Source organism: Electrona antarctica (genome assembly GCF_951216825.1).
Source record: "Electrona antarctica genome assembly, chromosome: 19".
Taxonomy (NCBI): domain Eukaryota; kingdom Metazoa; phylum Chordata; class Actinopteri; order Myctophiformes; family Myctophidae; genus Electrona; species Electrona antarctica.
This window is the reverse complement of record NC_136800.1, coordinates 35,719,862-35,745,996: the sequence shown is the minus strand read 5'-3', so window position 1 is coordinate 35,745,996 and position 26,135 is coordinate 35,719,862. Positions and strand designations below refer to the sequence as shown.

At 44.7% G+C, this 26,135-nt stretch overlaps 3 protein-coding genes across 4 annotated transcripts; 2 read left to right on the top strand and 1 right to left on the bottom strand.

The window, feature by feature from the left end:
* The first annotated feature begins 284 nt into the window (after window positions 1-284).
* LOC306943368 (uncharacterized protein) lies at window positions 285-12,928 on the top strand. Of its 2 annotated transcripts, none has more exons than XM_079529656.1 (3): window positions 285-1,691; window positions 2,299-2,969; window positions 11,693-12,928. In XM_079529656.1, exons 1-2 carry the CDS (start codon window positions 711-713, stop codon window positions 2,866-2,868), a joined length of 1,551 nt encoding a protein of 516 aa, XP_079385782.1. In that variant the 5' UTR covers window positions 285-710; the 3' UTR covers window positions 2,869-2,969; window positions 11,693-12,928. The 2 variants fall into 2 exon arrangements, with proteins under 2 accessions (XP_079385782.1, XP_079385781.1); XM_079529655.1 differs by having other exon boundaries at window positions 11,690-12,928.
* Window positions 5,840-6,745, top strand: LOC306943366 (mitochondrial ornithine transporter 1-like; the record flags this gene model as incomplete). The annotated part of the gene is made up of 1 exon (XM_079529653.1): window positions 5,840-6,745. The coding sequence occupies one exon, from the start codon at window positions 5,840-5,842 to the stop codon at window positions 6,743-6,745; it is 906 nt and encodes a 301-aa protein (XP_079385779.1).
* A 6,839-nt stretch (window positions 12,929-19,767) lies between the features above and the next one.
* Window positions 19,768-24,437, bottom strand: LOC306943638 (protein-lysine 6-oxidase-like). Its single transcript, XM_079530072.1, has 7 exons — window positions 24,171-24,437; window positions 23,572-23,680; window positions 21,701-21,838; window positions 21,225-21,381; window positions 20,761-20,856; window positions 20,518-20,633; window positions 19,768-20,357 (listed from the first exon to the last, which is right to left on the bottom strand). The coding sequence occupies exons 1-7, from the start codon at window positions 24,325-24,327 to the stop codon at window positions 20,351-20,353; spliced, it is 780 nt and encodes a 259-aa protein (XP_079386198.1). The 5' UTR covers window positions 24,328-24,437; the 3' UTR covers window positions 19,768-20,350.
* Window positions 24,438-26,135: the final 1,698 nt, after the last annotated feature.

Genomic DNA, 26,135 nt, shown 5'->3' with positions numbered 1-26,135 from the left:
AGAGAGAGAGCAAGAGAGAAAGAGACAGAGAGGGAGAGAGAGAGAGAGAGAGAGAGACGGAAAGCCTGCAGCAGCAAATGAGACTGAACGACTAGGCGGGAGAGGTAGAGACAGACGGAGGGAGCGAGGGGGCCCCTGCAGGAGAAAGAGGTTCTACGGCAGTGAGAGAAGCAGGAGCAGGGAAGAAAGTTCCAAGACGATCCAGGAGAACTGGGGTTGTGGGTGTGGGGCTGGGGTTCGGGGGTGGGGGGGGTGGTTGGGGTGTTCCGGGAAAAGAAGCAAAGACCCCCGAAAAGAAACAACTTCAGGAGAGAAAAGAGCAACATAAGAGGTGGAGGGGCAGGAAGGAAAGGGGGGGGCAGTCTTGGGTATGACAAAAAAACAACAGAGAGGAGAGAGATAGAGAGGAAAAGAGAGAGAGAGAGAGAGAGTTAGAGAGAGAGAGAGAGTTAGAGAGAGAGAGAGCTGAGGAAAAGTTTTCTTGTGGGAAGGAAAGACGCAGATGAGGAAAACAGAGTGAGTGAATGAGTGTACAGTGAGTCCGCGGTGACGGCAGGAAGCTAGTCGTTTCTGAGGCGTTTCTCCACACGAGCCACTAGGCTCTCTCTGGACATGTACACAGACGCCGCGCGGACCCCCAGGACACCGGCGACATCCGCTGCGTGACGCCCCCTGCCAGTGGGACCACCACCACCACCCCTGTGACTGGCATGAGCTGTGGCTCCCTCACCACCAGCAATACTATGGTGGCGGCGGGCCAGGATGCTACCCCACACCGGCGCGAGGGGACCACCCCATCGCTGGACCTTGGGAGAGACATATGGTCTCCTTCCCTCAAAGACACAGAGGGAGGGAGAGCTGCCCCGGTCGGTTCTGAGAGTGGCCGCCATCGCAACCCACAGAGGAGGCCTGTGTTCGCGGGCCAGCCGGCGCCGGGCGACAGGAGCCACGGTTACCCCTCCTGGGACACGAACCCTGCCCAGTGGCGGTGCCCGCCGGAGCCTGCTGGCTTCAGACACTACCCGTCTGTGAGGGAACAGTGCAGCTGTGTGGTGCGTGGTGATGTTCCTCATGGGGTGGCACGCCCGTTTGACACCAGGCCACCGCCGCAACAGCCACTCCCACCTCCACAGTTCAAAGGTCACAGACGCCGGCGGATCGTCAAGTATGTGTCCCGGTTTGAGGAGGAGGAGGTGGAGGAGGAGGAGGATGAAGGCCAGGGACGCGACGGTGAATGTTGTCGCCTGGAGCAGCTCACGCGCGCCACCGATCGGGTTCACGCCGCCGTGCCCAACGGCCACTATGGGCTGAGGCCGGCGTACTATGCTGGCTGGGAGAGTGATAGCCATCAGGACTGGAGCAGATGGAAGGGTGGATCAGAGGAGTGCTGTAATGGACGCGGGGGCCCTCACAAGGGATTCTTCTCCACAGAAGTCCCCCAGATACACATGAACCGGAGCAGACGGAAAGGGATATATGTTCCTCCCCCCCCTGAGAATGCAAATCATGAACCCCTGAAACAGCCCACTGGTGATGGCGACTGCTGCCTCAACTCCCAACAGCACCAGGATACAGATCTGGTGGGACAGAGGGGGAAACAGGACTCTGTCCGGGATCAGATCCGACAAGTGGTCACAGATTTGGAGGATGTGCTGGGGGGGTTGAAGCAGGTTCACGTGGAGATGAAAGAGGTAGGAGGTCTCTAATAGACGTGTGTATATAATTAAAGTTTTGTGTTTACAGCAGGTGTGTTTACACAAAGACCCAGGTTTGTGTTCAGACCTCTCAATCTTCGATGTAGACATGATTGTGGTGACATCTAAAGTCATTTACATGACATGACATGACAAAGTGGATAAAACGGCTACAGTGCACGTTCATGTTATTGTGTGTGTGTGTGTGTGTGTGTGTGTGTGTGTGTGTGTGTGTGTGTGTGTGTGTGTGTGTGTGTGTGTGTGTGTGTGGCACATGTGGGTGTGTATCTGTATTGACTATCGTTTTTGACTCATCTTCTAGGAACATTGATTAAAAGTGATTTGCACTGACCTCTTGCAGAAGGCAAGGAAATTCGGTTGCCTTCCTCACAGCACTAAAAAGCTTGGCTCAAGACTGTAGATAAATTATACAGTATCTATTTTGGAATGCCTCTATTATATGGACATCTACTTAAAGTGACCTTCATTTATTCTGGCTGATTCTATAGAAGCCTTTTTTTCTGGTTCGGTCACGTAGGAAAACCACTGAGAATAACATCCTATGAATATTGATTTGTTATGTATCGACCTTCTTGTCAATCAGGTGGTGGAACAGATTGATCGTCTGACAGTGAACATGGACTTGAGCGAAGAAGTAGCCAGCGTCACCCAGGGGGGCTCCGGCATGGTCCACGGCACCTCTCACCCGGGACACCTCAACATGGCCCTCGTAGCCAATCACGATCCAGCTTCGATGCAGGCATCCCAGCAGCACAGACACGTGGACCACGTCATCCTCAGAACTAACTCTCCCTCTCCCGTCCACATGGCGTCCGTGGTCAAGACCAATCGTATCGCACAGCAGCCTGGCCACGGCAAAGACCCCAAACACGAGCGGCCGCGCGCGAACGGCCACCCTCCTCACCTGTATCCCCCCAGAGACTCCAACCACGTGGCCCCCCCCGTCCACCCAGGACCCCCCCATCCTCCCCACCAGAACCTGGACCCTACGGTTGTTATTGGGAGAAGCACCGCTAGCTCCAAGACCCAGAAGCCTCCACCTTACCCCCAGAACGGGAGATGCGGGAAGGGCCCCCCCTGTCAGCCCCCTATACCCCTGAAGATGAACCCGCCACACCCCAGGAGAGGCCGACAGAGTACCAGCATGGTGTAACGGAGGGAGGAGGAGGCTGTCCCAATGCAATGGGGGGCTGAAACATGAGACCCTGCAACATTGAGTGGAGGTCGGGGACCAAGCAGGGGGGCAAACTCATGGTAAGTTTCCAGTTGTCTTACATGCTTTACTACCGTCTACCAGGGTCATCATGCCTGTGTTCCCTCAGCCCCTCAATTAGGGTTAGGGTTGGTGTTAGTTTATGTCACATATATGCAACAGAACATATAGGTCGTATTCAGGTTCTTATAATATAAGAACCTGAATATGTCCTAATGTCCTATCTACATATATGCACATATTATGCTCATATGTAGATAGGTAGGACATATATGCAACATATATGGCTCTTATAGTGGCATATATGCCACATTCAGGGCCATATATGTGTACATGTAGATAAAGGACATAATGTCAATTGTCAATATATTAGAGCTATATTTATATATTATAGGAATCATAGCTCTTATATATTGACATATTCAGGTTCATAATATTGCATATAGACACAATGCACCATATCATACATAGGGCTGATATTGTATGTACATATTGTAGGTACACTCCCTTACTACCTGCCTTACACTGTTCATTTATAACTTTGAACCTGGTGTCCCTATTTTCTTGTCTTGTAAATAGCAGATCTACAAACACAGCGTGTCACGATGCGTTAAAGTTTTAAAAACACAGCTTAAGTGGTTACATTTAGTAAAAGTTAAATTACCGATTGTACTTTGAACAATCGAGGCAACGAAATGCAAGTTTATTTGTTTAGCACAACTAGGCAATTCAAAGTGCTTCACACAGAACATTCCACTTATTTAGTTTCTTATTTTACTATGTTGATGTTTCTGTTCGTCCATAATGCCTGAGTGTGCCCGATGACGTTGGGCATGTTTACTGGCTGCGTTGGGTTATGACTTAGTCAGTAAATGAATCTCAGTGTTCCCCACTGTTACACAAGGGGAGTATTTACGTGTGTGTGCGCGCGCGCGCGCGTGTGTGCATGTGTGAGAGTGAGTGAGAGAGAGAGAGAGAGAGAGACTGTGTGTGGTTGTGTGTGGTTGTGTGGGTGGGGGGCGTAGTATGTCTGCTTTTGTTGATGTCACATGATTTCCCGGTCTTCTTACACTGCAAGAAATGTCTGCCTAGTTAAACTTTTTCATTTAGTTTTGAGTTTCTTCCCCCCTCTTATAGTATATGCACAGTATATCATTTGAGGAAATCGTTCAATATCACACATATTCACTTTTAAAACAACAAGATAGCAAGATCCCGTAAACTGCTCTTGCTCAGAAGCACTTTAAAATCAATCCCATATAAACTGGGGGAAGTTTGATAAATCAGCATGTTGTCTAATTGTCTTTTCTTGTCTTGTAAAAAAAAAAAAGGTCATACCTGTATGATCTTGCTCAATTGGATTTTTCACTAATTATACAACTGAAGACTTCATAAAATATGACTATTGATAGAGAAAAGGGGAGCTGACCAAAGAGAGTGAGGGGGCGAGTGAGGGGGATTGTGCATGGGAGATAAGACACTTCTTGCAGTGTAAGTCGATCATCATGACTAAGAGAAGTGGGAGTTGGCAGGAGTTCAGTTGTTTCTGGCAAAAAGAATGCCCCCCAGTTCTTTTTTGTGAATTATTAGACACAAAAGAGGCGTCGTTATATTTACAACATGATAACAGCTGTGACTCACAACTGGTATCATTTACTGTGCTGAGTTTTAACAAAGAACTCACCCTGCCTTGTGTTATTGTGATAGTCATACTAGAGACATTATCAGGATAATGATGTAACATTAACACTTGATTGAGATTAATCGAGTGTCTCTGGGCGTTTATGTGTATAAGATGAGTCAAACGACGACAGAAATCACTGTTTCCAAAATGTCCCACCATTACAAAATGGGGAAAAGAGGTGCATAAATGTTCCTCTGTGGACACTTCCCTCTTGTGCAGAGTATGCGCAACTGCAATCTATTTTTCTGACCTGTCTGAGTTGGGCAAGCACAATCTGGTTTTAATCATAAAACCTTTGGCCACATGCCAGAATGGAATGAGGCAAACCCTCGTTATATATTGCAATGGCCATATAAACGTGGGTACTTATACAGTACGCAGCATTTGACTCACCCGCTACACAGCTCTCCACATTGTGTTGCAGAGAGAGAGAGAGAGAGAGAGAGACTCACAATTAACTGGAATGGGATTGCGACCTTATGCTTTAGAGAAAAAAAGTCTGCATTGCATACATGGGTTTGTGTTAGGCTTCTATGTATGCTTCAGTCATTGAAACATAATCATAGTCCTTGAAATGAAGAGTTATAATGTTTGGAAGGGCTGGTGCAGTCACTGCATTCTCCTCACCTTCTCCTGCCTGTCTGTCTGTCTTTCTTTGTATTTGAAAGTAACGGTTGCGATATTACAGCCTTGCGTTACCTGATTGAGTCTCAGTCTGGATGTTAAATGGAAACTGGATAACAGGTTTTGTGTGGTACAATTCAACGCATTCAGTACCCATAGTTAATTCCAATGTGTCTATTTCTCTCTCTCTCGCTCTCTCTCTCTCTCACACACACACGTTTTATTAGATTTAGCTGCCACATGACGTCACAAGTGAAAGCCAGACACAGACACGTCTTTGGGTATATGCCCAATTGTCCATATATGGGCATATCAATCAGATCTGCAGTGTGACGTATAAATGCGAGGGCTGTCAGCAGTCAGCAGATGTTGAGTGTTGAGTCTTTTTAGATTGTTAGGTGGAACGTCACGCGCCAACCTCCATTGTTAGACACAGATTGGATGTATCCAGCATGAAAATCTCCGGGGACATGTGTCATCATCTGCGTTGTCAAAGTCAACCCTTGAAGTTTGACACTACAAAGTTCATCTTTGATCTTCTAAAAAGGAGCTTTAGCTAGCTGATCCAATAAGAGCCATTACGTTGTCAACTTCTCAGACACCATGACCCCGCATCCAGTGGTCCAGGCCATGATTGACCTTTCTGCAGGAGCGGTAGGAGGCGCAGCATGTGTCCTGAGCGGGCAACCACTGGACACCGCCAAAGTGAAAATGCAGACATTTCCTACACTGTATCGAGGCTTCGTCCACTGTCTTAGATCTACCTACAGAAACGCGGGTCTACGCGGACTCTACCGAGGCACCGCCCCAGCTCTATTGGCCAACGTCACAGAGAACTCTGTGCTCTTCATGAGCTACGGCTGCTGCCAGCGGCTCGGTTGTTACAGCGCCGGTCTAAGCAACGACGCAGTCCTCAGCGACTTGCAGAAAGCCTGCGCCGGTTCAGTGGCGTCCATTTTCTCCGCTCTCGTGTTGTGCCCCACTGAGCTTGTGAAGTGCCGTCTCCAAGCCATGGAAGAAATGGAGGCGTCGGGCAAGATCACCAATGGCCAAAGAACGGTGCGGTCGGTGGTGAAGGCGGTGATGAGGAACGATGGACCGCTGGGCTTCTTCCAGGGCCTGACCACCACCCTAGCCAGAGACGTTCCCGGTTACTTCTGCTTCTTCATCACCTACGAACTCTGTCGCTCCGCGTTTGCAGAACACTTGAAACTCCCCAAGGACGACATAGGCGTGGCGCCAACCGTGTTCAGCGGGGGTTTGGCGGGGGCAGGTATTGAGCTGGTGGTCTACCCCGTGGACTCGGTCAAGTCTCGGATACAAGTGATGTCCATGATGGGCAAACAGGCGGGATTCCTCAAAACATTTGTGGCCGTCGCACGTACTGAAGGTGTGAGGGCACTTTACTCTGGCCTCACCCCCACCATGGTCCGCACCTTCCCAGCCAACGGAGCGTTGTTCCTGGGTTACGAGGCCAGCCGGAAGCTCATGATGAAACACTTTGACTAAGGCCACGTTTATACTGCAACGGTCTCTAGAGCAGGGGTGGCCGTCACAGGTTGCGAGTTGGTCTGGTGAGTGGGAGCCCCGGGTTCAATCCCCGCTTCCGCACAAGGTTCCCACTGAGCATTTTTTGGTCTAATAGACGTCTAATATTCGTCTAAAGGGCCGTCTAAAAATGCGATAAAACACGGCTAAAATTAAAGTTTTTTAGACGTTTATTCTTAGATTAGACGTTGATTAGTGGTTGTTTAAACGTCTATATATAGACGGTCTATATATAGACGTTTAAACAACCGCTAATCAACGTCTAATCTAAGGATAGACGTCTAATAAACTTTCATTTTTAGCCGTTTTTTTATCGCATTTTTAGACGCACGTCTAATAGCCGTCTTTTGCTCAGTGGGTTAAATCAACACTCTGGACCTTTTGGGCCAAAAGGTAGATGGGGATCTACCAGTATATCACAAAGTCTATGCAGGTACACCAAATGTCATGACATGGTCCTAAAAATATATTAAAATATAAAGGGCCAGCTTAGGCAAACCCCCACAATGTTTTCAATAATGTTGTGGTCAAACATTAGTTGCATAACAACGTTATATTAAAAATCACACCCGTGTGACGTGAGATATCAGATATCAGCATACATCATATTCCGTGCTCAGCCAATCAAATCATTTCCACAGTACAAACACACAAAGCTGGGCATAGGGCCCCTCAAAAATGTGTGAGACAAAGAACCCGGAAACCTCACTTCCATACAGAATGGTAGTTCTCAAGTTAAAAAACATCACACTTGTATGAAGTGAGGGGTGCTCCACGTAAACGGGCAACACGGCTGAATCCACAAAACGTGTGTCATGGCTCACGTCGACTCTCTCTCTCTCTCTCATTCTGTCTCTTTCTTTTTGTCTCTGTCTTTTCACAAACACCCCCACCTCATTCCACTCACCTTGTCATAGCATCTTGAAACCAGTGCCCATTCAGCTGCAACAAGGAACAGTGACTCACAAGGACACATCACAGCACAGCATACCTCACTACTACAGTAGGGGACACTTTTCTCTCTTGGGCCCCTCTCTCTCTCTCTCTCTCACACACACACAGTCACACACACACACACACACACACAGACGCAATCGTTCCGCCTCACTCTAAATGGTAGATGGTGCATTTATATAGTATCTTTATCCATGGCGCTTTACATATAGATTGTGCATTACATTCACCTATTCACACACACATTAATACACCGATGGCGGGGGAAACCATGCAAGGCACCAACCCAGGGCTGGACTGGCCACAGGGCATACCGGGCATTTTCCCGGTGGGCCGCGACCCTAGGGGGCCGCCATGATTAAAAAAAAAAAAAAAAACTTTTCTTTTTTCTTTTTCTTTTTTTTTGACAGGCAGGCAGGCCAATAGGCGGCAGGCCACCAGGAAAGGTCCGGGCGTGCTGCCATTCTGCCAGTACTATCATGATAATTTCACTGTACCTGTATCAGTGAGTGACAAATAAACCCTCTACAAAGGGTTGTGTAGTTGTCTGTTGGTTTGTATCCAGGGCCGGTTCTAGGCATAAGCGGTATAAGCGGTCGCTTAGGGCCACAACCACTGAGGGGGCCACATCACAGGGAGAAGATATATATATATTTTTTGAATGTATCCCCTATCCCATACGCGGCCTGAGGGCCACATGTGGCCCCCACCTTCACTTAATGCAGCCCGCAGGTTAATATCAACTGTAGGCTGGGGGCCACATGTGGCCCCCAGTCTACAGTTGAGGGATGTTTATACCATCCCTCTACACTGGGGGCGCTGTTTATACCATCCCGCTACACTGGGGGCGCTGTTTATACCATCCCTCTACACTGGGGGTGCTGTTTATACCATCCCTCCCCACTGGGGACGCTGTTTATACCAGTCAGTCTGTCATACCATCCCTGCCCACTGGGGACGCTGTTTATACCAGTCAGTCTGTCATACCATCCCTCCCCACTGGGGACGCTGTTTATACCAGTCTCTCTGTCATACCATCCCTCCCCACTGGGGGGCACTGTTTATACCAGTCAGTCTGTCATACCATCCATCCCCACTGGGGACGCTGTTTATACCAGTCTCTCTGTCATACCATCCCTCCCCACTGGGGGGCACTGTTTATACCAGTCAGTCTGTCATACCATCCATCCCCACTGGGGGCGCTGTTTATACCAGTCAGTCTGTCATACCATCCCTCCCCACTGGGGACGCTGTTTATACCAGTCTCTCTGTCATACCATCCCTCCCCACTGGGGGGCACTGTTTATACCAGTCAGTCTGTCATACCATCCATCCCCACTGGGGGCGCTGTTTATACCAGTCTCTCTTTCATACCATCCCTCCCCACTGGGGGGCACTGTTTATACCAGTCAGTCTGTCATACCATCCATCCCCACTGGGGGCGCTGTTTATACCAGTCTCTCTGTCATACCATCCCTCCCCACTGGGGGCGCTGTTTATACCAGTCAGTCTGTCATACCATCCCTCCCCACTGGTGGCACTGTTTATACCATCCCTCTACACTGGGGGTGCTGTTTATACCATCCCTCCCCACTGGGGACGCTGTTTATACCAGTCTCTCTGTCATACCATCCCTCCCCACTGGGGGCACTGTTTATACCAGTCAGTCTGTCATACCATCCCTCCCCACTGGGGGCACTGTTTATACCAGTCAGTCTGTCATACCATCCCTCCACACTGGGCCCCCACATGTGGCCCCCACCTTCACCTAATGCGACCCGCAGGTTAATATCAACTGGCGGCCTGAGGGCCACATGTGGCCCCCACCTTCACCTAATGCGGCCCGCAGGTTAATATCAACTGGCGGCCTGATCTAACCTCTTAATTTTGATCTCAAAGTGCACCAGATTGAAGCATTTTCATGGCAAATTTACAGATTTTTCTGGACCCGGGGGGGGGGGGGGGGGGGGGGGTAGCGCCCCCCCTGACCCCCCCCCCCCCCCCCCCCCGGCGGTGCAGTGCAGGGGGGGGGCCACATAATATTATGTTGCTTAGGGCCACTAAACGCCTAGAACCGGCACTGTTTGTATCATTTATGTTGTTCTGTAAAAGTGGTGGTATTAGGGCTTGTTTGTGTGTGTGTGCCTCGACGGAGTGGGTGGTAGAGTTTCTGCTATCTGCGCGCTGGTTGTGGTGGGCCGGTCTGGGCCAAATTCACGCGAAAATGCCCGGGCCGAATTTTTGTCCCAGTCCAGCCCTGACCAACCTGTACATTGGGAGCAATTAGGGGTTCAGAGTCTTGCTCAAGCTCAAGGACACTTCAACACTAACTCTGGGGGAGCCCGGTATCTAACTGGGAACCTTCTGTTTCCCAAGCGGCCCTCTACCTCCTGAGCCACTGCCGCAGCACTCTCTCTCAATTCAATTTCAATTCAATTCAAAGGAGCTTTATTTGCAGGGCTGCACATAATTATTTTGGGCTAGTTCTCAAAGGAGCACCTGGACATGCAAGTTGGTGCGCACAGGGGGGGGGGTGTCGACGGACGGACGGACGTCTCTACACTGCCACAATGTTATGCTGCCCACACAGCCAGATGCAAAAGATACAAAGATGCTAAACTACAGTCACAACTCACAAACAGTGTGGTCGTTAAGCAGCAGGAGGTTTGTTAGCAGCACTGAAACGTCCTACACAGATCAAATTAATTACTCACCTACTGCTGCAGGTTCCATGTTTAAATAAAGTAATTCCAGTATTGTGTAAGTGACAGATGCATGGTTTTCACAAATATGGTCGCGTGGTTTAGCGACTAGCACTATGACAGGAGCACCGTAAACTTTGGTAAAGTGTCATAGTAGCTTGTTCAATGTTTACAACTGAAACAGACTTCCTGTGCTCTGACTTCCTCTTCAAAATAAGAGTCACATGTAGTTAGTCAACACTAGTTTTATTTCTAAGTCTACTTACAGGACATAACATCATATTTGAGTTCCTTTTGAATACCAGTCAGATTCTCTACATATAACTCGCAGCTCTTGGTGCGCAAATGCGCCTTGCATCCTTTGATCTACCGCGCAGAAAACATTTTGACGACGCATGCGACGCATGCGCACCAGTTTCATTGCCAAAGCAAAAGTGGAACAAATAAAACAATAAAATAAACGTGTACTGTAGTGTAAACAGAGCTGTGTTACATAACACTTTGAGTAATACTATCTTGTGAAACTATAAGAAGATTTTCTGTCAGAGATAGCTATACATCCATAGGAGACATACTTTTGAAAGTTGAAAGCAGTATTTCAATGTTTTTGCATTCATTTGGATATAAACATTTGTGGGATTTTCAATTTAATTTGGGTGATTGTAATCCGTGGGAAGTATACGTCACTGATGTCTTGGTAATGTGGGCAGTAGTCTGTCTTCTCTTGGGAGCCAGGTCTGCCTATGGCGGATCGCAAGACTGTGTTCACTGAGTCTATATCAAGTTAAAAGGTTTGTAATGCATTTTGGAATTATATTCCAATAGTTTTGGACTGGATCCAGGTGTGAAGCTCACTGTTCATGTTGTGCTCATAGGGTGTGATTCTTCCATGTGTGGGGCTGAGAGTTGCTGTTTTCAGAGCTTGGGCGTAGGACCGTAGGTGTATCGGGGTGTGGTTGGTGGTGCTTTCATGTGTATGGATGGTGGTGGGTATGTGTAGTATGTGGTGGGCAAGAAGGGGGGGTGGGCCTGCCTGTGGTGTGCTGGCATAACCTCCGGGTGGGGCAGGGGGTGCAGTGGCAGCCCCCCCCCCCCTCTCTCTCTACAACTGCACCAATGGACAATGTATAGAAACAGCCTCGAGGAAGAGTGAATGACATGTCTTTTCAACAGGGAGCTCAGCTGCATGGGATTCACTGGAGGGAGCTGAATTTTTTAATTTAAATTATATTTTTCCTTTTGTTTCCAGCAGGAGCTGATGCCATTGAGACAAGCTGTCAAAGAGGTGGAAGCAGAGCGCGGCCTGAAGGTGGGGGTATTTCCAAGGGAAAAAAACAGTGTTCCAACTCAAGCCAACTCCATTATGCAAGCATTTGATGTGTGCAGAACCTTTGAGGGAACTTCAGAAACCTCTCCCTCTCCAATCCTTCCTGGGAGATTTACGTATGTCTGAACTCACACTGACCATTCACCAATGTAAAGAAAATGTATGATGTATATTTTTCAACAGTATTTATTTTCTATTTTGTTTTAAATCTGTGATGCTGTGCTACCAGTAATACTGTTCTACTCTGATTAGTCAATCAAAAAATGTCAACAGGAAATACATTTGATGAGTTTTAAAAGTTTGATTAATGGAGTACTGCTGGGGTGCCCCCGCTTTTTTGACTTGAGAACTACTTTAAAAGATCTACCCACCAAAAACATTATTATACCATGGCTGAAAATAGTTTATGTACCTGAGGGGGCTTTGGAATAGCGGCACTGGCGTTACATTATAAGACAAATGCACTTGGAATGGGAAATAGGGGGGTGGGGGGAGTTTCTTTGTTTTTTTGTATTTAATTTGTAATGCTACCGACGTTTGTACACTTGAAAACATAAATATTCTCTAGGGACATATCATGTGATCTACCTGCACAGCCTTTGTGATCTACTGGTAGATCGCAATCTACCTTTTGGGCACCCCTGGAGTACTGCCACAGATAGTTCCATATTATAATGTCCCCTTTTTGGTTTGATTTTCACACCTTGGTGTTTCCTTGGGGAATGTAAACTTTGGAGTGTGAGGAGGAAATGGAAATCCCTCAGCACCACCGGAAATCCATTTGTGTATCCCCAACAAATCAGGGAACTTGGTAAAGTCTAAGTTTAGGTTCACACCCTCCATCCTCCACTGCATCCACGCTTGTCACAACGCCAAAGAGAATCCAGAAGAAATGGGTATACAGGGACGTGCCCGGAATAATAGATAACTTACTGTAGGAACAACATTGCAATGCGGTGGGAATGTTCTGCAGTTTTTTTTCTAATACAGGCTATTTTTCCACATTAAATGTCTAAGTTATCTGATTCTCTAAATTTTGCCAGTTGGATGTCCTACATTTACGGTATACAAAGAATAAACTAAGTGTCCTAATCTGGAGAAATGACTCATGCATGATCTTGTTTTTTACAGCACTAATAAACTCCTGAGCGGGGTTCTCAAATGGTTTATTGTTGGTCTGAATGTGGTGCTCTCTCTCTCTCTCTCTCTCTCTCTCTCTCTCTCCCTCTCTCCTTCACTCTCTCCATTTTAGGACTATTCTTTCAAGACCAATTTGGGGCAGAGACAGAGTTTCTGTTTGTTTAAATCATGTCTGAGATTTCACCACTCTGCCCTCACTGCTGTTATCGCTGTACATTTCCCTGTTGTCGCTCAGTCTTCTCTCTCTCTGTCTCTTTGTCTCTGTCTCCCCCCTCCTCTCTCTGGCTCTGTCTCAATTCATACATTTCAATTCAAAAGTGATTTATTGGCATGGGAAACATACATTTTCAAAGCCAAAGCAAGTGTGAGTTTTGTGAGGGGCACTAGCCCCTCCTATGCCCAGCTTTGTGTGTTTGTGTGTAGCCCATAGCGATGATTTCATTGGCTGAGCACCCCATAGCAATGATTTGATTGGCTGAGCAATGTACGTATTGAGGATAAAAAGTGAGGACAGAAAAGTGAGGAAGTCAATTGTGATTGGCCGCTGAGAAGTGAGGACGGCAATTGGTGATGCTGTATGATGATGTATGATGACAAGAGCGCCCCTTACTTCACACGGGTGTGATTTAAAAAAAAATACAATTAAAGACTAGAATAAAGAAAATAAATGTGTAAACAGGGCGGTGTAACATTGCAATCAGATATACTCAAAGACAAAAATACTTTTACAAATTAGATGTTAACATTTATTTAAAGGTATCTGTGTTTGTATCTAGGCCTACAGCAGGTGTACTGTATTTACAGAGATTGGCACACTGCAGATACTGCAGGAATAGTCTTTACAGTGGTTGTATTCCATTAGACGTCTTTTTCCTGTCACAGCTCACAAATCTTGCTGCTGTGTGCAGATATGGACGTTTTTTATTAGTTTTCCAAATCTTTTGGGGAGTTTGTAATCTGTGCAGTATGTGTCTCTGATGTCTTGGTACAGTTGTCAGGTAGTTAGAAAGTGCAGCTCAGCTCTGTTTCCACCTCAGTTTGTGTGCAGTGGGTGGTGGTGCACATGCAGTCTGTCCTCTCTCTGTGTTTTTGTGTCTGTTTCCCACTGCAGATTACGCCGGTCCCGTGAAACAAAGCATCCCCCCCCCTCTGTCTCTCTCTTGCTATTCTTCTCTCTCTCTCCTCTCACTATCTGTGTCTGCAGTGTGGCCCAAACATGAAAGAGAAATGTTGGTAAGCTTGTGAGTGGACTATTAGCCATGAGGAGTTCAAGGTCATAAACTGACAGCTATTGTTTCTTGTCCAGACCACCCATGGAAAGAAAACATGTTTTTTTTTTCAATTATGATTGATTTTGTTGGGAAGTATCAATCAATCAACTATTGTCACAACACAGTTACAAAAACAATTACTGTACTAAAGGTACAGTTTCAAAGTACTTTTACCTTACTCAAGTATTTCTGTTTCTTGATACTTTATACTTCTACATCACTACATCTCAGACACAGTGTAGTTTACATACACTACTATTTGAGAACTTTAGAACTGGTCACTTGGCAAATGTTTGTTATTAATACAAAACCTCTAATTCTACAGATTTCATACATTTTGAAATAACCACTTTTGGTGCTTTAAGTATATTTTGCTGCTTTTACTGGTAACATTTTGAATGCAGTACTTTTACTTAACTTAAGTGGTGCTACATTGTGGTAAAATCTGAGTACTTCTTCCACCACTGGTGAATTTGCCAGTGAGTGTAAGTGTATGATTAAATTGGCACATATAGTAAATATGTGCCAATGTAATCATGTTCCGCTGAGGTAAGTGTTCTGTTGCATAAGCAAAGTAGAAAGCAATGAATATTTCTCATGACTCCGTCTCAAACTATGTTAGAATAACTTACATATTCCAGATGCAACATTGTCTCACTTGCTATTCATAGGAGAGGCCTGTTTTGGCAGCATGATAAAAGAGATATGTTGAAAAGAACCCCCCCCCCAATTCCCCTATTCTCCTCACATAATTTCTATCTCTTAATCCCAACATCTGTTGCGATAAGGATTTTGCAGACTGCTGAGCAAAAAGGCCAAGGAGCAGCTTGATATATAACGGTCCATCATCAAAGTAGTCACTTGAGATTCCATTGCCCTGGCTGGCCAATAATGTCTGAGGCACGTAACGTCTCTGAAGAGGCTTTTAGCACGACTGTGACCCGCTGTACAAGGCTGTCTGCCTCTCGGCATACACTGTCTATTCATCCTGTCAGACAGAATGCACACTCGCTGAGATTCTGGCTGCTGTGTCTCTTTTTGTAAACAGAGGAATGACTCCGGTATGTCGGAGTCTCAGACCAAGAACAACACTTAAGTATACCAATTTATACTTGGTCGTATGACCATGTTACAAATGCATCGCGTTTGTTCACTTGAAAATGTGTGATTTTTTCTGAGCAACATGGTTGTACGACAATGTATAAATGTGACTTTGCCCTAGGCACAGACAGCTTGCGTTTGTTTATCCACTTCACCAGCCCAAACATAACACTACATGACTAGGATGTGCTTTTGTGCTTAATACCCATAGGTGTTTAAGCCTACAGCTTGTTCCAGCAAGTTATCCGGTCCTGTCCTGGTCTGGCCAGGTTGGGGGGGGGGGTCTGAAACAGCTGGGGTCTTTGTTTGAGTGGGCAGGGCCTGGACCTGAGCAACATTTGGGTGCTAATAGGTACACCCAGGCCTCGTAAAAAACGGGGTCAACCGTGGAAACGTATAGGGTTGGGTTGGCTGGGTGGTTGATGGATTGCCAAGTGAACTAGAGTGGTTTACACACTTATGGCCAACTGTAATCTATTGAAGTTACAAGCAAATCTCCCAAAAGTAATCAGATTGCAGTTACATTTATAAATGAATAAACTATTTGTTGGTTTACTCCAAGGTGTTTTTATTTTATTTTAAATACTGTTTGTATAGGCATTTTGTATTTTGAAAATTACTTCAGAATACTGTAAGATTAACAGTATAAAACGGGAAAAATGTACAGTGACAGATAAATGATGTAAATGTTCCAGATGAATACAAATAAAAAAGGTATATAAATGCGAAAAACAGGTAAACAGTTACAGATAGCAACAACCAAACAAAACAAAGACAACAGGACAGAAACTCTTGCTCTCAAACTCTCCCAGCACAAATTGTGCCCTATTCTCTTAATTCCTCTGTTTCATTAAAAATAACACATAATGGCAGATTGAAGTACAAAAGTATTTAAAAAAAAAAATAGAAGTAAAAAGGGTATCTTTGAAAAACAAAGAAAAGGTCTCGCACACTGTCAGACACTGTTGCTCTTTATTAGGTCGACGTTTCGGTCGATTAGACCTTCATAAGGACAGACAAAGTCAAATCGTACATTTAGGTGGATACATTGCACTACACATAAATGATCATAAAGGGGATATATCAGGGAGGGATATATCAAATGAATTACAGACATACAGAAACATAATTCTTTTGAAATAATAAAAAGTAAAGAAAAACACTCGGTTCCTTTTTCCTTTTTCTATTTTTGGTTATGTAATCTATTGTGTAGGAGGGGTTAGCGTGCACTTATTGAAATGGTCAATGAAGGGTTGCCAAGTCTTGTAAAATGTGTCTTCACTCCCTCTCAATTCAAACTTTATCTTTTCTAATTGCAAATAGTGCATAACATTTTTCACAAGTGTAGTGTGAGTCGGAACCTGTGCTTGCTTCCAATTCAATAGTATCAGTCTGCGAGGCAGTATAGTCACACATTTTTACCATGCTATATTGAAAACTAGACAGTTTGACCCCAGGCCTTTTGACCCCCAATCAGTCAGTGGATTCGGGTCAAAAGGTTTTTCAACAATGTCTGACAGTGATTTAAATATACTTTGCCAATATGTTAGTTTTGTGCAGTGCCAGAACATATGGGCTAGAGTGGCCGGCGAGTGGCGACTGGCCACATCTGTCGTATGCTGGATTTACATTTGGATACATTCTGTTGAGCTTTTCCTTTTACTCTGAGGTGTTTGAAGGACAAGCAAGTTTACTTACCTGGCGTCCGTAACAATCTTTGACAACAGGGTTTAAGAGGAGTATACATATTTTACATAATCTCTATTCACCTTTTTCCTAGGCTGTGTGTGCTCCACTTCCTGTCGATTTGATCCAATGAAATCCAATGAAACTGGTCAGATGACCAATGATGTCCAATGAAATCGACAGGAAGTGGAGCACACACAGCCTAGGAAAAAAGTGAATAGCTTACTTGAAAGATTCTTCAGTCATGGTGATGCTCTTGAAGATGGAATAAAGGAGTGTTTGACTCTGCTCTTGTTTAGTAAATTAATCTATAAACAACATCAATGTATGGATGACAGTATTATTCATTACAATTTGATACACTTTGTTGACCCTGTTTAACAACCATGCATCAAACACATTGGAGATGAAGGTAAATTAACTGACTTGCATTATGTGAGCTGAACCTTGAAGTAGTATTCAGTTTTTGATCTGTTGCAATTAATTGTCAAGGCATGAAATCAAAAATACATTTCTGAGGCAATCAAACAAAACAAAACAAAACACATGTGGCTTGGTGTTTGATGCAATGAAATGAGATTCTGTGTCATTTGTTTGACAGATGAAAGTCTAAAAAAAAGAAATACTGTCAATGAATATTTTGTTTGAAGTTGGATATCATATAGCAAAAAAATAGAAATCAACATTCACACAGCAGTGTGCATTTATCCTTCACTTCTCATACCACCCAAGTCACAATACCTCCCAGTTTGAAAGGGAATTAAGCAGATTCCTCATCAGGCAATTGCATGATGTAGTCTGCACGGCAGTCTCTAACTTGGGACTGTCTTTGGTTTGCATTGCATGTTGGTGGAGATGTCTACCAGTTAAGTGAACCATGCGAGCAAATGGGACCTCTACAGTTGCCTGTATAGTATCAGGCCCGCCTATACGCTATGTTCTCGCTGTGTATTAAAGCTGTAGTATTAAAGCACTATTTATTTTTTCTTTGAGTCAATGAGATGACAGAACTGCTGAGGAATTTCTCTGCTCTGTGCCTAAACCAACCTGTCAAGATCTATGGTCCCCTGGCCGGTCCTCCGATGCATCCTATCATCTCACGTGCACCTAATCCAAACACTGCCCACCTACTGTATATGCAGATGCATCCGGAAAATCGTTTGCCACAGTGTTATTAGGATGATGTTGGCCACAGGAAGCTTGGCAGAGCCTGAGGCGTCATTAACAACAGCTTAACCTCCCTGTCTGAATTCCTCACCATAATCATACCTGCTGTAGTGTATGTGGAGAGGCGTGACGTTTTCTTTGGCATGGCCAAAAGAATGGTACCAGAGTGCAGTACCACACTGTGCTTGTGTTGCGGCTATACCAGTCCAGATGTCTGCAGTGCATGCATTGCCCACAGCTGAGCAAACAGACATCGTCTTCTCTCCAGCATGACATGTTTGAAATGACATGCCAGTCTGAAAAGGAACAGTTCGGTTAGAAGGGCTTTCCGACTTCTGTAATTGGCTTGTCAGAGCAGATTAAAGGTAAATGTTTGATTTTCTCCCTCATTTAATTAACTGGCCCAGGTTGAGTGAAGTAGTTCTTGACTACATCACCCTTGTCTATAGGGGGTCCTACTCCTACAGCACAGCAGCTCTTTGCTGAGATTGTCCCCCGTCTGCAAATATTGGGTCCGACATTCCTAGACTGACTGGAATGGAGTTGACTAAAGGTGTGTGTGTGTGTGTGTGGTGTGGTATGATGTGATATTCCAGACACTTTAAATAACATTGACAATCTATTCTGGCATGGATGTACATTGACACGGTCCAGGGTAAACCATTTTGATTACTCTTAATCTTCCCAGAATCTTGTATGCCCAACATCTACGTATAATGTCCACAGTGCAGACATCGTTTCCAGCTTGGCTCTGTTTTTCAATTCATTATTTTTACAACAACATAGGCCTGTAATTCTCTCATCTTTTTTGGATATGCATAAACTGTAGACAAAGCTTGGATATTTTTCAAGTCACTCTTTCACCCCAAAACACACTTGAAACTATCTTGGGAGTCGTCACTAGACAAGACTCGAGTAGTGCTTGATGCAAACACCAATCTCTTCCACCTGACACAAGACAATCCCCAGTGGTTACTATTGAACCGGTGATGCAATGAAATCTGGGACAGGAAGTTAGTCTTATACTAGCGATGGAGAGACACTGCATTTACTTCCACTATACTCTTTACAAGCATATAGGCAGAAAAGTGCCCCATTCATTCCTACACTGGCTGTTTTAGTAGATATGACATGACAGCATAAGATCTGTCAGGCTGTGTCTTCACAGAGGCCTGTCAGCAAACATGACACTAGCTGTCTGCCTCAAAGGCCTGTTTGCCTCCAAGGCCGGGAGCTGACACGAGGCACAGTCTATACATCTATACGTCACTGTCGGAAAGAAACCTCATCTCCATATTTTCACGTGTTTTTTTCGTGAATGAATGTCCTACTTGACCATTCTACAGCATTACACAAAAGTAACAAAAATAGCAGATGTACAAGTGTGACGTGTTTTGACCTTTGACCTGCTACTGTACCGTATATTAGGTTTGAATCCTGAAAAGTAACAATGTCGGACACCGACAGAGACAATATACACTACTATGAGCAATGCCCTATTCAAAAGTTTGGGGAGAGAGATGCCCGTTCAGAGTTTGAAATGGACTTTCTGTTCCAGCCTTTTTTTCCTCAATAAAAATGAAGAGACCATTAGCGATTGAGTTCTGTTAAACTTTCTTTTATTTTGTCGAGGCTTTAATTATAAACAATTTTACATGACTGTTTTAGATCAATCTTTTGCATTCACTCCAGGAGATTCTCTCTCTCTCACACACACGCACGCACACACACACACACACATACTGAGAATTTAACAGACATAACAAGTACAGATTCAGTGGAAGACATTGACATTCATAAATTTGCCATTTGATGCAGATGCGTCGAGGTAAAATGTCTAAATGGACTAAAATGACCAAATTGCCACAAATGAATGACGTGCCTATAACATCAACATAAAAATAAATCTGAAACGCAAAACATCCAAACAAAGAAAAACATTGATCACTAAAACAGTACTACTATCAGTAAAAGTTAATTGAGTTAATCTGACGTGTGCGTCTATGTAGAATTATATGATTTAATTTATTAACAGAATTTACATATATACTCAGAGCAATGCATGTGACGCTATAGCTTTTTCAATGTGGCACACAATTACAAATATGTTGTAACATATGTTAAGTGACTCCAATATCTGTAAGACTCGCTGTATGCACCTGAAGAGCTGCTTTGTGAAAAGTACCTCCGGAAATGACAGGAAATTCTATTGAAGGATTCAGCCCCTGTAAGCAGAAAGAGTGATGAATAAAGAGCAGCCTGTATTAAATATATACAGTACTGAATGCATAATGATATTCTTTAAAAGTTGCTCTGTATATCAATAACTGCTGCTACTACTACTGCATTTAAGATACTCAAAGACAGCACCAGAAATGATTGTACCTTGTTACTCTGCAGTTGCGTGTCTGAACATAGCTTCCTGTGTACATGATGTCACACCTTACTACATTGTTGTTGAAGTCTGACTCTTGGACGAGGGCATTGGGATTGACAGTCACCTAAAACAGACATAAAAATAACCTGATCAGCAATGCAGACAGTTTGATAAAACAGTGTTCCATGTCAAATTGGTCAAACAAATAACTATTTGTCTATTTTAATAAAACAAATATGAGTGACAAATACCTTCAAGATGTAATTTCCTGCAGGTACATCAGTGATATCAATCCACTGACAGTCAATGTTAGCAGCATAGGTGTCATGGCACCCTGGGCTTAACCCCTGTACAATAATGAAACACAAAACACATGGTATATTATCATGGAAACTAATGACATTTTTCAGACTACTCATTGGTCCGACAAACGGCAACCTACCTCAAACCCTAACCTAACTATAACCGCAACCGCACGGGAGCAGCGACATGCGGGAGGCATGTCGGACTAATGCTCCGTCGGAATTACGTGCGGTCCCCATGGGAGCTGTTACTTTCACCCTTAACCTCTCTACACTGTTATATTGTCATGCTGGTAAGCGGCAAAATGTTAGTTTATTTTCTACAGTGTTGCACAACAACTTGCGTTGTCACCTAAAATGCCCTTGCTGGGTCAGCTTAAAGATGTTTACCTATTATTATCATAGTAATTTACCTGTGTATGTGCTGTGCAAGCATAGCGTCGCCTGAAACCAGGATCACAGCCCGTGTCCTCAAGGCAGAAGCTGGCTTTGTGACCCTCTGCTACCTTACGGCCCGTAGTAACATCCAGGAGGTCATAGTTACTGAAGGTGTCCATGCTGTGGTAATGCCTGTGTGTGGGTGATTGTAGGGTGGGGGGTTGGTGAGAGGATAAGGATTTCTGGCATCATGGTTCGTTGTTGGCAAACATCCAAATACAAGCGATAGAAAAGAATCAATTCTTTCTTGTGGCATGGTTTCGGGGGCCAAGAATGTCCTTGAATCCTTGCCAGGATCTTAGTGAGAAATTACTTTTCAGCGCTGTGCCTTGTTATGGCATCATTAACAGAGATGAGAGGTTTATTAAATCATAACAATCTCTTTTTTTCTTCTTCTTTTTTCATTGTTTCATGATGTTTCTTTGTCATATACTGTAGGATGCATACTCACTGGTGACAGCTGTGCCATTCCCACTGATGTCTTGGCTTGAGGGGGAGGAAGTCTGTCGTGCCTTGGTTCTTTACTTTCTGTGGGAACCGCAGGAGGACTCTGTAGTCGATGTCTCGTACAGTGGGTCTGTATGCGGACCTTGGAGGGGATCACAGGGGGAAATGGGCAGAAGATGTGTTGGAAAGTTGCTGTTGGCTTAACTCCTCGGCCTGGGTTTCTCTAAAGCAACATGTTGAGCACAGAGTTTTGTTCCATTGTGCTAAAACACTTTGGGGGAAAACCCTAATCCAGTGCGTTTATGTTTTGGCGGAACATCATGCCGAATTGTCATGAGTCACTAGGTCAGACTTTATCCTAACACAATCAAAAGTCATCCTAACCCAATCAAAATATATAAATGTTGACTGTTGTCTCTACAGAGTAGAGCCCAGTTCAGCATCAAACTGAACCCTATAGGAAGAGTGATGTTAGCTTGAAAATCTCGTATTTTCTGCACCGTTGTACAATGTTATAAATTAATAAATCTTCAGGCATCTCTGAGCATTTTGTCCTGAGAAGCATGATGCTGAATTGGCTTATGTATGTATGTATGTATGTATGTATGTATGTATGTATGTATGTATGTATGTATGTATGTATGTATGTATGTATGTATGTATGTATGTATGTATGTATGTATGTATGTATGTATGTATGTATGTATGTATGTATGTATGTATGTATGTATGTATGTATGTATGTATGTATGTATGTATGTATGTATGTATGTATTTTCTTAAGGACAATTATGGACATGACAATGATGAAAATGTTTGATTCTTTGGCATCTATCTATAAATACACTGTGTCTCTGTATGTCTGTATGTGTGTACGGTTATAATCCATGTAACTTGGGAACCGTTCGCCCCACCGACTGCAAATTAGACACACACGTTCCACTGACCCACAGTGCCCGGTGTCGAGTCAGTCAGACCCACAGTTGTCCAGAACCACCACAAAAAGCCTCTGCCCGGGCTCTGGACAGGGCCCCTGCCCATGCTCCATATATGGAGCTGGCCTGTTCTGACATCACAACACTCGGCAATGGGCATAAAAGGGACAGACAGATGGGTGGAACGGTTACTCTGACACAGGTACAACGGGTATTGCATAGCCGGGTGGGGCATGGATCACCAACTTCCATTGTAACTCGGTGCTCTACAGTCGGGCACTGGTCTAGTACTTAAAAATCACACCCATGTGAAGTGAGGGGCGCTCTTAATTACAACATAATTCGTTCGTTTAAGCAAAGGGTGCTAATGTTTGTTTTAGTCTTCAACACAAACATTACATTTCTCTTTATTGTCTATGGCGTTTTGCATAGCATTGTTGAAAAACAAACATTAAAGCTGTATATAAAAATAGGAACAAAATGGAAATTAATGTCAAGCTTACTTAAGATTACTTGTGTTACACTTAACAACCATCAGAAGCACCTATGACGTGAGGGTCATCTCAACATCCTTTACATGTTGATCAGGTCCAGATGCTTCCATCTGGGTGGATGTTCCGCAAGGGCTGACAATTTCCGCAAAGAAAATAATCACACGGGGCGCCTGCTGGCCTAATGATCCGCATGCCACATATAGGCTCTGGCCTGACAGCGTGTTGCGTGTTCAAGTCCCGTTCATGACAACCTTTGCTGCATGTCTCTCCCCCTCTCTCCCTTCCTCTTTCCTGTTCGTCTTCACTGTAACTATCAATAAAGGCACAAAAGCCAAAAACACATCTTTAAAAAAAAGAAAATATTCACACACCTGGCAGATGACCCCCAACTCACAGGACCCCCATTACTATTGGCTGACTATCGGCTGAGTGACTCATATTATTACCTAGAAAGACAATTCTCCTCGGCAGCACAGCGTAGCGCATACATTTGCATGCGCTGGATGTAAGCACCTGCTTGGATGGCGTAGGGGTCAGGGACAAGGTCTGGCAATCCTGGAGGAAAAGAAGAATAAAAAAAACCATCTTTGATGTCTACTGTTGGTCAAAAGTCAGAGTTGTTATGGTCAGACACACTCAAAATGCACCACATTAGAACAAATGATCTGAAAATAAAGGAGCGGCTGTAACTAGACTAGTGTTTGTGTCTGTTGGCAAAATTCTAAATCTTTTACATTCTTGGACTGTCATCCTGGCATCCACATCCCAAAATGAGCCCTATTTTTTTCCTCTCAGTGTTCCCAATAATGCTTGGCTTTAGAATATCTTTTAAAGCTTGTTGATTTAAAACGTCAGCTTTGCAGACAGACATACTGGACTGTCTGATTTTTGTAAAATAGAACTAGACTCAGAGGTTGTTTTTCCAGTTGAGACATCCAGGCACAGAACACAGAACAATCATGTTCGTCTGACACCACCAGTATCTATTGCCATCTCCGCTTAACGGTTCCAACACATTCCAAGTGGATAAAGGTAAAGTTCTCACCGTTCTGGAAATATCTAGTTCCATATCCAGTGCCAGGTGGACGGCGGGTGCGAGCTGCTGGCCTCCCTCGGGAGGGATACACGTTGTACAGAACAGAATTCCTGTGGTTTTGCAACGGGTTCCGGGGGTCGTCATTAGCCATGTCCTCGCCGTTCATAACGGCTGCTTCGTTTGATGCACCCTCGCCGTGCACGGGAAAGGGAGCCGGGGCAGCAGAATCATGGTATTCCGGGTTTGGATGCTCTGTGCGCGCGGATTGCCTGGAGAGCGACAGTGCCAGTGCATCTGGTAACGGATGGTGCTCCGCGCCTGCAGGCTCATAACTCCGGTACTGTGCAGTCGCATCCCGAGTTAAAACGCCTCCGCTCCTCGTTACTCCGCTGCTTGTGATATCAGTCAGAATCCCCTGCGCGGAGGCGTTGGTTCCGTGGGTAGGCCTATATTCTGGGACAGCGGCAACACCGGCAACAACCTGTCGGTAAGGGCCCTCGGGTGGCTGCCTGGGCCCTGGCGCGTGGCTGCTAGCAGGTACATACTGTCTGCCATTGTGTCCAAGTGGTATAAATCCCGGGTTTGTCTGTTGGAAAGGCCTAGATTCCGGTTGTGCGGTTCTTCTCAGTTCCGTGCCACCGTGCGCTCTGGTGCCATCTCTCCTGGTAGTACCGCTCACGTACACCCTGGACTGGCTCGTTCTCGAGCGCGTCGGCGCGTGGTACTCCGACCCGGTGCTCATTAAACTGTACACCTGACCGTTGTTCTGCCACTGGATCCGCTGCCGCCACGGGCCAGAGCGCGGAGCTTGCTGCCCGCTGATGAGCTGGACCAGTCCCTGGAGGAGGTATAGCATTATTGACCACTTCGCCATGGTTGCCAAACTGCTTAAAAGTCTCCCGAAGTCACAGATTATCCAGTTCCTTTTCTTTCTTTCTTTTTATCACGTGTTGCACGGAGAGGATGCTGTGTGGAGATGGACTGGATCAGTGCAAAGCAAGCGTGCGCTCTCGGTTCCAGTTTGTGCGCGGCAGAGCATGTCAGTTCTCTCTGGAGGGCTGACACTTTGGATAGGAGAGAGGGGTTGGATTCTCCTGGTCATTTATCAAATTGGGGCCGTTTACTTACGCATGCACAGGATGAGAGGACTTAACCCATTCCTCCCCGTGTTCAATTCACGTACACATTAAAGGGCAAGCCTACTGAGCTAACTTTACGCGCGGGTGTGAACTGGGGTAAAATTTGTTGGTAACTTGCAGATAAGGTTCATGAAATAATGATTAACTAATACATTAGTTAAGCATTAGTTAAGCATTATTTCATCACAATTCATCATTAATTCATGATGAATTCATCATGAATTAACTGTAGTTAGTTAATCATGATTCATGGCATTCATGATTAACTAATGCTTAACTAATTTATTAGTTAATCATTAGTTAATCATTATTTCATGAACCTTATCTGCAAGTATTACCAATTAGTTTCATTGCTAATTGTGGTATTTATTGTGAGTAATTTGCCCTTGTACACAATTAAGCCCAAATAAATGTTATTCAGCGGAAAAGCGAATATTAATTTCTCAACAATCTTATATGGGCGGGCATTGCACTGACTGATTTCTGGCCCATGGGTTATTTTTTAAACCAGACTAACGTAAATAATATAGCCTCGGCTCGAACAAAATATGACGAATTCACTCGGCAAATTCAGCAAAAACGTACAGCCCTAATTGAATTAACTCTACTTCACTCCTATCTATAAGCGTGCCTGCCACATTAAAAACAAATTGGTAAAGTGCTGAGTTTGCTCCTGATTATACCATTACAGTCAATTTCATTATTGAATCAATATCGAAATAGAAATAAATACACTTCTGTGAGGCAAAAAGTAAAACAAAACTGAAAACTCGCAACCAAAAACAAAACCAGATGCATAGATAGGCTTCAACCACTGGGCGGCAGCATTCATCTA

Bases quoted from the DNA above. Each gene is read 5' to 3' on its own strand.
- LOC306943638 (XM_079530072.1), bottom strand. From the start codon at position 24,327: ATGAACGGCGAGGACATGGCTAATGACGACCCCCGGAACCCGTTGCAA. The intron at 21,382-21,700 runs GTGAGTATGCAT...ACCCACACACAG, and splicing joins GAATGGCACAGCTGTCACCA to GCATTACCACAGCATGGACA. The intron at 20,857-21,224 runs GTAAATTACTAT...ATTATTGTACAG, and splicing joins CTTGCACAGCACATACACAG to GGGTTAAGCCCAGGGTGCCA.
- LOC306943368 (XM_079529656.1), top strand. From the start codon at position 711: ATGAGCTGTGGCTCCCTCACCACCAGCAATACTATGGTGGCGGCGGGC. The intron at 1,692-2,298 runs GTAGGAGGTCTC...CTTGTCAATCAG, and splicing joins TTCACGTGGAGATGAAAGAG to GTGGTGGAACAGATTGATCG.